The following is a 13,088-nucleotide window of genomic DNA, read 5'->3' as shown; positions in this document are numbered from 1 at the left end:
TGTAAATGTCCTGGGCAATTTAAGGGTTAAAAGCCTGGGGTCTTTGTGGTTTGACTAGGAAAGTCCCCAGAGTTAATGATTTGCAGCTTGCCTGCAGAGATTCTGTTTTTTTTCATCTTGAGGATATGAGGTCAGTGCTGGGAGGAGCTAAGAGAGAGACAGCCATCTTGAAAAGCAGCAGAAGATGATTGTGTTGGGAGAACACTGAAAGGCAGTAGCTATAACTTGCCAAGCTTTGTGTCATCACACGAGAGGCAGTTTTCTTTCCCAGTGAGATAGCTTTAAAAGTGATAATATTTAAAACAGAGCAGCCTTGTCTGGAGACAAGGAAAAGGCTGAAACAACTTCTGAAACAGCCATTTGAATCCAATCTAAAGTCTGAAGGGGTCCCCAAGAGCCAGAATCTGCTTTGTAAGGCAAGTATCACTTCAGGTCAAAGTATCCTTCAGCCCTGTCGCAATTGGGTGGCACAGTAGCACAGTGGTTAGCACTGTTACTTCACAGCTCCAGGGTCCCAGGTTTGATTCCCGGCTTGGGTCACTGTCTGTGCGGAGTCTGCACGTCCTACCCGTGTCTCTGTGGGTTTCCTCCGGGTGCTCCGGTTTCCTCCCACAGTCCAAAGATGTGCAGGTTAGGTGGATTGTCCATGATAAATTGCCCTTTGTGTCCACAAAAAAGGTTAGGTGGGGTTACTGGGTTATGGGGATAGAGCAGGGGTGGGCAAACTACGGCCCGCGGGCCGCATGCGGCCCGCCAAAGGTATTTCTGCGGCCCACCAAGTCATTAAAAAAAAAAAAAAAAAAAAATATTTTTTTAATTTTTTTTTTTTTTTTTTTTTAATTTTTTTTTTGAGGTTAATGGGGGGGGGGGCTGTTGGGTTACTTACTGGTATAGGGTGGATACGTTGACTTGAGTAGGGTGATCATTGCTCGGCACAACGTCGAGGGCCGAAGGGCCTGTTCTGTGCTGTACTGTTCTATGTTCTATATGAGGCGCCCAGAATCATAACCGGGTGAAGTAATTATTTACTTAATATACTATGCGGCCCTTTGTGAATTGTGAATTTCTGAATGTGGCCCTTGCACGGAAAAGTTTGCCCACCCCTGGGATAGAGTGAAGGTCTGGGCTTCAGGAGGATGCTCTTTTCAAATTCGATGATGATCATTTGTTCTGAGATGATGCCAAATGGTCCAAAATGGTGCTGCAGACATGTCTTCATTCTTCTTTAATCGTGGTTTCCCAGCCACTGTGGTCGAGAGGGCTCTCAACCGTGTCTGATCCATCTCCCGCACACCTCTGCTCTCACCCCCTCTCCCAGATCCAGGATAGGGTAACCCTTGTCCTCCATTTTCACCCAGCCAGACTCCACCAGTACCGCCAACCCCAGCATGACACCACCACCAAACTCATCTTCCCCTCACTCCTTGTGTCAACATTTTCAACATGTCAACATGTTCCTCCGGGACACCCGGGTCCTCCATCATCCCCAACACCTCACCCTCTTCCCACATCATCTTCCCATGCAATCGCAGAAGGTGTAACACCTGCCCCTTTACCTCCTCCCTGTTCACCATCCCAGGGCCTGAACACTTTTTTTTTTCAAATGAGGCAGTGCTTCACGTGCACCTCCTTCAATCGTCTATTGCATTCGCTGCTCCCAATGCGGTCTACTCTACATTGGAGATACTAACCGCAGACTGGGTGACTCCCCGGCAAACTCAAAACGCCCAGTCTTTAAATCCAAACTATGAAACCATTGGCAGCCAGTCTAAAATTTGGCCGGGAATTCATCCCCAGCTCCACTTGGGAAACCGAACACCTCCTACTCCAACTAGGATGTTCGACATACATACCATGCAGCTAGGTTTATAAGGACTAAAGGCAAGTCCCTGTGGACTGACAGGATTCTCTTCTCCGCTTCATCCATTCTCTTTAGGATATCTCGCAGTTCGTCAATCTGAGCATCAATACTCTGTGTCGGGGCGCCGATGCCAACTGCTAGCAAAGCATAGGCCCACTCACCAGCAAACCACCACTGCCAACTGGGCCCCACCCCGGACATCTCTGACCACCTCAATTAACCAAGGGTGTTCTTGATTTCTCTGCTCCCCATCACCAAAATATAACCAGAATCCTCCAGGAACATAACACAAATCATACACATCAGAATCAAATAGTTGTGGGTTGTGCATCAGGATTAAAAGATGAGTTGCTCTTCCATCATGTTACCCATGGTTCCACTTTCTAAATGTTTTTCTGGAAAAGAATGGGCAGAATTATTTTTTAAATAAACATTTTATTGAGGTTTTTTTTGGTATTATAACAACAACACAATAAACAATGTACATGAAACTATAAACATAGTGCAAAAGCTGCCTCCCTCCCTGACAGGTAGAATTTTTGTTTTTAACAGAAGTATCTCTTTAAGCAGCAGATTATCCTGCTACAGATATAAATACTCTGAAACCCTATTGAAATCGCATTGCTCTTAGAGAATCATTGTCTATTTTCTCATCTTGATATGAATTCTTCAGCAAGTCATTTTCATTTAACAGAAAGAGATCTTAAGACTGGTTCGTGAGAGGAAATGACTGCATTTCCCTCCTGATAACTGCGACTTTGTTTTCTATCTCTTGACTAATTTTGTATGCTCTGTCACACCCCTTTTATCCAATTGGCTTCAACTTCACTACCAAACCTATTAAATGGGGCTTTTATCAAATGCCTTTTGAGAGTTGAAATGCACAAAATCAACCGTGTTACCTTTATCAACCCTCTCTGTATTTCATCGAATATCTCCATCACATTTGTCGAGATAATCCTATTAGTAGTTTTTTTATTCATTCATGAATGCTGGGCCAGCATTTATTGCCCATCCCTAATTGAGTCAAAAAGACATTAGTGAGCAATGGATCATTGTTAGACTTTTAATTCCAGATTTTTATTGAATTTGAATTTCACCATCTGCATAGGCAGAGCATTACCCTGGGTCTCTGGTTTACTAGTCCAGTGACAGTACCACTGAGCTACTACCTCCCTATGTAGATTAATTATTAAACTGGTGGTAAAGTGCAGTAACAGGATCATTAGCAGTGTTCTGTTCAGGTAAGCTGGCTGCTTTTAGCTGGTTACACTCCAGCAGTACCCCTCTGTACCCCTGGCTCCTGGTAGCTTTGCTGTGGCTAAACCTTTTGGATGTGACTAAGTCACTGTGACTCAGTTTGTAGTAGCTTTTACCTTTAAAGACATAATGAAAGCTGATACTTAACAGTGCAAACTGAGGGAGTGCTGCATTGTGCAGTTGCTCCTTTCAGAAAGAGCTAAGAACAATACATTGTGGAATGAACTGGCAACTTTAGACCCTGTAATGTACAATGTGACCGGAATAATTAGTCTAGTAAAGGAGATGTGGGAAGAGTAATCATAACATGATGATGAATGTCAGATGTTGAGAAACGTCCATCTGAAATTAGTGTCATAAACGTAAATAAAGGCAATGTCAAGGTATGAAAATAGAATTGGCTAAAATAGACTAGGACAATAGGTTAAAAGGTAAGATGGTCGAGAAGCAGTGGCAGATATTTAAAGAGGTATTTCATAACTCAACCATGATATATTCCATTGAAAAAGACCCTGTAAGAAGGATGAACTATCCATGACTAAATAAGGAAGTTAAGGATGGTAGCATTTGAAAGAAAAGGCATACAATGCTGCAAAGGTTAGTGATAGGCCAGAAGATTGGAAAAACATTAGAAAGCAGGGAAGGATTTTAAAAATTATTTCACTGGCTGGGCCAACATTTATACCCATCCATAATTACTCTTGAGAAAGGTGGTGGTGAGCTGTTGCCTTGAACCATTGCAGTCTACATGGTGTAGGTACACCCACAGTGCTGTTAGGAAGGGATTTTCAGAATTTTGACCCAGCAATAGTGAACAGTGAATACTTCCAAGTTACGATGGTGTGTGGCTCTGAGGGTACTTTGCAGGTGGTGGTGTTGCACTGCATCTGCTGCCCTGGTCCTATACAGTAGGGGCCTCGGGTTTGGAAGGTGCTGTTGAAGGAACCGTGGTGAGTTCCTGCAGTGCACCTTATAGATGGTATATACTGCTGCTACTGTGTATCAATGTAGGAGGGAGTGAATGTTGAAGGTGCTGAATGGGGTGTCAATCAAGCACCTGCTTTCTGCTGGATGACTTAAAAAGGGGGAGAACGCGGGCAGCACAGTGGCGCAGTGTGTTAGGCCTGCTGCCTCACGGCGCCGAGGTCCCAGGTTCGATCCTGGCTCTGGGTCACTGTCCGTGTGAAGTTTGCACATTCTCCCCGTGTTTGTGTGGGTTTCGCCCCACAACCCAAAAGATGTGCAGGTTATGTGGATTGGCCACGCTAAATTGCCCCTTAATTGGAAAAAATGAATTGGGTACACACTAAATTTAAAAAAAAAAAGGGTGAGAATGTAAGTCAGCGAGCAAGAAATATAGAAACTGATAAATGATCCTATAAGTGTATAAAAAGGAAGATGATAGCTAAAGTAAATGTTGGTCCCTCGGAGGATCAGACAGGGCATTAATAATGGGAAACAGGAAAATGGCAGAGCCTTTTAACAAGGATTTTGGTATCTGTTCTTATCGTAGAAGACACTGAAAGCATCTCAATAACACGAGATCAAGGGATTAAAGGGAGGGAGGAATATGAAGCAATTACTGTCATCAGAGAAAAAATGTCTAAGATGATGGATGGCTGACATTTCTCCTGGACCTGATGGCCTGCATCAAAGGGTCTTCAAGAAGTGCCTTCAGGGATAAGTGAGTACATTGATTGATTGCAATCTTCCAAAATTTCCAAAATCCTGGAAAGTTCCCAGAGGATTGGAAAACAGAAAATGTAATGACCTATGAGGAGAGATTGAACAGTTTGGACTTACATTCGCTGGAGTTTAGAAAAATGAGAGGGGATCTGATCTAGGTGTATAAAATACTAAGAGAGATTTATAAAGTAAATGTAGATCAAATCATAGAATCACTACAGTGCTGAAGGAGGCCATTTGGTCCATCGAGTCTACACCAACCTTCTGAAAGAGCACACCCCCCCCTCCCCCCATACCCACTTCCTCACCCTATCCCCGTAACCTCATGTAACCTTTGGACACACTCACACTAAGGGCAATTTATCATGGCAAATTCACCTACCCTGCACATCTTTGGACTGTGGGAGGAAACCGGAGCACCTGGAGGAAATGAACGCAGACACGGGGAGAACGTTTAAACTCCACACGCACACGCACACACACACACACACACACACACACACACACTTACCCAAGCGAGGAATCAAACCTTAACCCCTGGCGGGGTGAGGCTGCAGTGCTAACCACTGTGCCCCCTTGTTCCCCCTTGTGGGGCAATCAAGAATGAGAGGTCGCAGATATAGGTTGAGAGGTTTAGAACTGAGATGAGGAGGAACTACTCGCAGAAGGTGGTGAATTTGTGGAACTCACTACCCCATAGTGTGCTGAAGCCTGAATTATTGAGATAGATATATTTCTGGCAGAAAATGGGTTAAAGGGATACGGGGAACAGGTAGGGAGGTGGGTTTGACACCAGGAAGAGATCAGCCATGATCTGATTGAATGACGGAGCAGGCTCGAGGGGCTGAATTGCCCACTTCTGCTCCTAATTCCTATGTCATTGTCAAGAAAGGAGGGAGAAACAAAGCGTGAAACTTCCGGACTGTTATTTCTGCTGCTGGGAAATGCTAGAATTCATTGTTAAGAATCTAGTAACAGGACATTTAGAAAATCAGAGTCAGCATGGTTTTATGAAAGGAAAACAGTGTTTGACAAATTAATTCCAGTTTGCGATGATCTGACAAGCAGGGTGGATAAAGGGGAACCAGTAGATGTAGTATATATGGATTTCCAAGCGGCATGGCACAATACACAATGTTTGTAGAGTTTAGAGTTTTGTGACATGAAAGAGGCTGTCATACAATTGGTTGTGAGGGCCTAAGATTGTGCTTCTGTATTCTTTCAATCTGGATGGTTTGCGTGTATGAGGCAAGGATATCACATAGGCACAGAGTATTGGACCAAGGGATGGATGCAGCCAGTGCACATCAACAACAGTTACAAGGAATCGGAAAGGAATGATGAATCTGAGAACCAACCTCTGTTTATATGTTTTTAGTATACCGTCCACTTGACCATCCCACTTCAAGTCAGTTTTGAAAGTATGTACCCTGAAATCTCAACGTAATCACCTCCATCATGATGTGAGTGTCTAACTTTGTCAAAGCGCAATTTGTCAAAGCAGCACGGTAGCACAGTGGGTTAGCACTGTTGCTTCACAGCTCCAGGGTCCCAGATTCGATTCCCGGCTTGGGTCACTGTCCATGTGACGCCTGCACGTTTTCTCCGTGTCTGCATGGGTTTCCTCCGGGTGCTCCGGTTTCCTCCCACAAGTCCCGAAAGATGTGCTGTTAGGTGAATTGGACATTCTGAATTCTCCCTCGGTGTACCCGAACAGGCGCCGGAATGTGGCGACGAGGGGCTTTTCACAGCAACTTCATTGCAGTGTTAATGTAAGCCTACTTGTGACGATATAAAGATTATTATTATTTTGTACTCGTGTCTGCCAAAGTCACAGCTGTGTTTGCCAATATAAAGGTGACTTTGTTTCAAAAGCAAACCATTGATTGTAAAGTGCTTCGGGCAGTGTTTTTCAAACTTTTTTCCCAGGCCTACTTTTGCCAACCGGCCGAGCTCCGTGACCCACAACGCGTTCGCTTACCTTTAATGCACAAGGGGAGCCTTCTTGGTCCTCTGGATCTCACTCAAATCAGGTTCAAAGGATGAGGGGCAATGTCATGTCAAGTTCAGACTTCAACCAGTTCTTTTGTGCCATCTTCAACTTTATGAAAATGGAAAATCCAACCTCGCACATGTAGGTTGTGGTGGCAAAGTCAATAGCAATAAAATCTGTGATTTACTCAGCACTGGATGCTCCTGGGAGATGCTACTCCAGAATGTGGACAGTTCCATGGGCTTTTGGCATTCTTTTAATCTGCTGTCACAGGCCAGGTACAGCAGCATAGTCTTTTTTAATTTGGAGTCAGTTCTAAGTTTTTAAAAAATATTTTTTATTCTCCTTTTTCACATTTTCTCCCAAATTTACACCCACCAACAATAATCAGCAAGAATGCAATGTCAATCCCCACATCAACACACAACGATCCCATCCTCCCACCAAACCCCCAAACAGCAGCCCGCATGTTAACCTAAACAAATGACAAAAAGGAATCCAGGATCACCCATAGTTGCCATTAACACAGACAGTCCCCCTTCTCCCAAACCTCTCCCTAATATTCAATGTAATCCAATTCTCAAAAGTGCATAATGAATAATGCCATGAATTGTAGAACTCCTCCATCCTTCCCCTCAGTTCAAATTTGACCTTCAAGAGTCAAGTGTTCCAGCAGGTCCCCCGCCACGCCAGGGCAGAGGGTGGAGAGGTTGGTCTCCATCCTAACAGGATCCGCCTTTGTGCGATCAACGAGGCGAAGGCTACAGCATCTGCCTCCGTTCCCGGTTCCAACCCCGGCTGGTCCGACACCCCGAATATGGCCTCCCGAGGGCCCGGGTCCAGTTTCACGTGCACCACTTTAGACATTACCCTAAAAACCTCCTTCCAGTAATCCTCCAGCTTTGGACAGGACCAAAACATATGAACGTGATTTGCGTGCCCCCCCCCCCCCCCAACGTTCACACACATCTTCTACTCCCTCAAAGAACCGGCTCATCACCCTTGTAAGGTACGCTCTGTATACCACCTTCAGCTGCATCAGCCCCAACGTCGCACAGGAGGTGGAGGTGTTCACTCTCTGGAGTACCTCACACCAGAACCCCTCCTCCATATCCTCTCCCAACTCTTGCTCCCACTTTGCCTTGATCCCTTCCTGTGGTGCCTTCTCCTCTTCCAAAATAGCTCCCTAAACCACCGACACTACCCCCTTCTCCAGTCCCCCTGTCGTCAGCACCACCTCCAGCAATGTGGAGGCCGGCTCCACCGGGAAGCTCTGTATCTCCTTTCTGGCACAGTCTCGGACCTGCATGTATCTAAATATCTCCCCCTGCTCCAGCCCATACTTTGCTCCCAGCACCTTCAATCTTGCAACCCAGTCCCCAAGAAACAAATCTTTTAGTGCCCTAATTCCTTTCTCCTCCCATCTCCGAAAATTTCCATCCCACTCCCCTGGCTCAAATCTATGGTTCCCCCGAATCAGCATTTCCCTTGACCCTGCCCCCAACCCGAAGTGCTGGCGAAACTGCCTCCAAATTCTCACAAAGGTATGACTACCGGACTCCCTGAGTATTTCCCCGGGGTCGTTGGAAGCGGCGCTGTTGTTGGCATGTTCAATCCCGACCCCCCTACACAAAATCGAGTCAGTTCTAAGTTAACTGACTCTGGGATCTCAACCGCAAAAATACTTTATCCCCCACCGCTTCTCTTTCAAAATCTGAACTGTTTCATTTTGTCTGTCTATACTTCCCTGAATATAACACAAATGGGTTTTGCATCCTTATTTGCATTGGCAGAATTGACAAAACCGGACCTCAAGAAACCTTCTTTATACTGCTTTGTTCTGGAGTTAAGTTTCTTCTCTGGTCTGTTAACCAGAGACCCTAGAGCTCTGTACAGAGCGGACACTAGCTTTGCTCTGTCCTGGAGCTCTCTTCAGATTCTAATATGTATTCCTGTCCAGTTGGTACAGTGCCTATTTAAGAAAATGTTCCTTGTTCACAGTCCCCTGCCAGCAGCTAGAAAATGGAAGCAGCTCTGCTCTGATTTGGCGCCAAAAGCATGTACAAGGCGCTTGACATCAAGGGTACATGCAAGGTTTGTGACCTACTCTCTGCTGCCGCTTCTGGCCGGAAGATTCATTTATTTTTTATATAAAAGGCAGCAGTGGCCGCCATTCTCGATGTAAAAGCCGGTAGCGGCTTCTCCTGCGATGGGGACCACCGTGGGAACAGTGTGACTGATCACTTTGCGACCCACCTGCAGTGTTGTGACACGCACTTTTAAAAACCCTGCTTTAGGACATCATAGATCATAGAATTTACAGTGCAGAAGGAGGCCATTAGGCCCATCGAGTCTGCACCGGCTCTTGGAAAGAGCACCGTACCCAAGCCCACAATCCCACACTATCCCCATAACCCAGTAACCCCACCCAACACTAAGGGAAATTTTGGACACTAAGGGCAATTAATCATGGCCAATCCACCTAACCTGCACATCTTTGGACTGTGGGAGGAAACCCGAGCACCCGGAGGAAACCCACGCACACACGGGGAGGATGTGCAGACTCCGCACAGACAGTGACCCAAGCCGGAATCGAACCTGGGACCCTGGAGCTGTGAAGCCATTGTGCTATCCACAATGCTACCGTGCTGCCCATGTTGACGTGAAAGATGTATATCAATGCAAGTTTCGGTTTTTTTAAGTTACGAGGACACCCATTGAAGAAACTGTGCACCCTATTTTATACAAACGGAAACTGCCTGTTTGGATTTTTCTATTTTGAAGATCTTGAACAGGGAAATGGGTTTCTCTGCTTCCAGGCATCAAAGACAAATAATGGCCGAGTTCCATTGCATTTTGTAATTGATTTTGTTTAAGAAGTGATTTTGTTTTCTGAATCATAAAATTGAAAGATATTTATTTTTCAGTGCAATTCAAGCAAAGATTGTAATTGTGCAAAATGCAGAGGCACAATTACAGACAGCAGTAATCCCACTTAAACGATTTATAGTGTAATGCTATCACTGAAAAGACTTGCAGATATTTAAACATGTATTTACGTGTACTTATCACTCATTGCCAAATTCTGGTGTTACTTATCTTCAGTTGTTAAACTTCATTAAGCATCTTAATTTTTGTCAATAGCTTTCTCTTCCTGCATGAAACAAGAGTTGGTTTGGCTTTATTTCTTCCTTATTGTACAGTAGCATGTCCCAACATGGTCAGCCTCGCATTCCTCAATTCATGTTTGAAATGCTGTGTATGTACAAGCTACTACATATAAATACATTGATTCAGTCCATGAGATTTTGACAGGAGCTAAGATTGGCTCAACTAGGAGCCTGCAACGGGCTACAGAGCAGGCACAGCCTTGGGAATAATGTGAGATGCAGTGACCTGAGTGGGAGCTGAATTTAAGTGTAAAGTACTGTTGTTGGACTGGGGCTGCTGCTTCTTACTTGAAAGCAATTGGGTTCTGAACAGTCTTTAAGGTTGAGCTCTGTTGATGGAGTATCATCATAAAAGCAGAAAGAAATCACAGCCTCATGCAATGAAGAATCACTGATAATGGCGCTTTCCAGAGCTTATTCCACCTGGTACAAGGGTGACACGGTGATTAGCACTGCTGCCTTAGCGCCAGGGACCCGGGTTCAATTCCAGCCTTGGGCGCCTGTGTGGAGTTTGTAATTTCTCCCAGTGTCTGTGTGGGTTTCCGCTCTGGTTTCCTCCCACAGTCCAAAAATGTGCCGGTTAAGTGGGTTGGCCATGATAAATTACCCCTGAGTGTCCAAGGATGTGTGGGTTAAGTGGGGTTACAGGGATAGGGTGGGAGCCTGGTTAGGGTACTCTTTCAGAGGCAGACTCAGTGGACTGCATAGCCTCGTTCATTGTAGGGATTCTGTGATTATAAAGTGGCATGGAATCTATTACTGCACTGTGACCAAGACAGCTTGGTTTGTGATATATAATGTTTCAGTGAATGAAAGATGCTGAAAACCCACAACTTGAAATTAAATCAGGATAATATTGGGATCAGAAACTAAAACAAGCCACCAAACTGGCAGGTTAACCATACCTCATTGTTCGAAAAGATTCTCTGCTCTGTGCAGTCATTTTAATAATTTAACAACTACTTGTACTTGTCTAAGTGTATCCACGCTGATTTCACGACCTGCCGATTGAGAAATAGGATAATGCTTACTGGTATTGTGTGTTATCGATATGTCTAAAAATGTAAACAGCACCTTTAAATGCGATTTTGGCTTTTTTTGGAACGTTGGAATATTTTGCACGCATCCGTTTTGTTACCCTGACGGTGGCAGCTGTCAGTTTAGTTTCGTCACGGAAAGAGAAATTGTTTGTTCCATTTGCATTCCTGTAATTGTAAGTAACAATGTGAAATTAACCAATGTCTGGGCCATGGGTTGAATCTCCCAAGTTGGGGCGTCATATGGCCATAAATAAGACAGTGACAGTTGTGCAACCGTGTAGCACTCTTGAGAATCTTTCTCCCACTATTGAGTTACTCTGTTCCACAGTGAAATTGATTTAGATGGATAGTCAACACAGGGCTTCCCTTGCATGATTGAAATGCTACAATCTTTGAATGCAAGCACTTTTTTTGCTCTGTAATACACCAATATGTTTGGAATGCAGACTACGCACAGGTATCAATACTGGTGGAGGGATATAAATATTGGCCTGGATATAGTGCCATAGAATCTTTTATGCACCTTTTAAGAGGGTAGATGGTTTGGAGGTTTTAGAATCTGAACTGAAAGGCGTTCCTTTGACAACGTGGCACTCCCCCAATATTTAACCGTGAGTGTCAGCACTCAAGATTCTGGAGTGGAAATTGAACTCCCAGCCTTCTGACTCCATGTTGAGCCATTGCTGACACCGTGTAGAAGCTGACTGGGGTATTCTCAGTGATCTGATTGTTGTATGCGCTGTTTGAGATTTTCAGCTAATGCTGTAGTTGAACCTACCAAACAGTATAGATTGTTTCATGACTTTTAAGTGCCCTAGATTTCTTTGCTCATGCCTGAAACAGTACTGAGAACGAACGCAGTCATGCAATTGCAGGAACAAGGGATGAAATTATTGCGAATGTAAGTTAAATCAGTGGTCACTTCTTTCTCTCAGCTCCCTAATATACTGTACTCAACAGTTTCTCAGTAATAAATACAAATCTGTCAGATTTACATAAGGGGTGTCAAGTGGTGCTCCATCCACATTGACTTTCTCTCATCTGCAGCCCTCACAGCACAAACACATTGGTAGAGTAACATAAATCTTTGCACCGTATCTTTTCGAAGAAGCCCTGAACTATTGTACCTTCTGAAATAAACTGTTCTATTGAATAATTTTTAATTTGTATCCAGCAGTGCAATATCATACTTGCACGTAGAAAGTGGCTGATCCACTGGGACAAATCTAATGACTGCCGATCGCTGCTGGCCTTTCTCGCTTTCCAACTTGTGGAAATAAAAGGAATGATTTCTTTATTCACAGTTTATTTTTCTTAATTCTGGTTGCATTAGTCCAAGTGTCATTCAGGTCATGTGTCCTCCGAGCTGGCAGCATGTTTTGAGTTCATGTGGGGTCAGGTTACGGTATTCATGTGATAACTTTATAATGTTTGACATTGGCCACACACGTTGGGCAGTTAGGGTGAGGCTTTTGGATGGAATGTGCAGCAGCAGAGTCCAATTCCCCTCCCAGCTGTGGATCCATGTACGGGATCTAATAAAGAAGAAAGATGTTTGCTTTCCTAATATTCCTTGAAGCAACTTTATTTTTTAAAATATCTTTTCATTCTCTTTTCTCCCACACTTACCCTCCCCAGTGAATGAGGGAGAAATATTAATCGTTGCCAGTTGCCTCTTTCAACATTCATGACCCTAAAATAAAATTCCTTCATTTGGTCGTCCTGCACCTTGCATCCTTGCTCCAATGACTTTTATTATTTAAAAGGTTAAAGGAAATTACTGCAGCTTTTTCTTTCAAAGTGGGACCTGTGCGTGATCAGAAATGAGTCTTACAGCACCAGGTTAGAGTCCAACAGGTTTATTTGGAATCACTAGCTTTCGGAGCACAGCTGCGCTCTAACCTGGTGTTGTAAGACTTCTTACTGTGCCCACCCAGTCCATATCATCAAAAAGAGATGGTGCACAGAGTTATTCTACTCTACCACTGTGAGAGCTGTAGATCGGATAAAATCAACCTAAACTGACCAGTGTTTGTATCACTGTTGTGAAATGTTTACTTCATTTGTAGGCACTTATT

The 13,088-nt window shown here is 44.2% G+C and overlaps 1 protein-coding gene across 3 annotated transcripts in view; it reads left to right on the top strand.

Annotated features, from left to right (window-relative positions):
* Nucleotides 1-13,088, top strand: part of tp63 (tumor protein p63) — a 274,654-nt gene that overhangs the window by 19,723 nt on the left and 241,843 nt on the right. For 2 of the 3 annotated variants that reach the window (XM_038815782.1, XM_038815786.1), the window contains exon 1: nt 4,747-4,805. The exons of the other annotated variant lie outside the window; for it this stretch is intronic. In XM_038815782.1, the coding sequence (XP_038671710.1) occupies nt 4,762-4,805 (44 nt within the window). In that variant the 5' untranslated portion in view covers nt 4,747-4,761. Of the gene's footprint in view, nt 1-4,746; nt 4,806-13,088 lie in introns of those variants that run through there. 3 annotated transcript variants of the gene reach the window in all.

Source organism: Scyliorhinus canicula, chromosome 13 (assembly GCF_902713615.1).
Source record: "Scyliorhinus canicula chromosome 13, sScyCan1.1, whole genome shotgun sequence".
NCBI lineage: Eukaryota > Metazoa > Chordata > Chondrichthyes > Carcharhiniformes > Scyliorhinidae > Scyliorhinus > Scyliorhinus canicula.
Note: the sequence above shows the minus strand (reverse complement) of the source record. Positions and strands in the feature narration are given on the sequence as shown.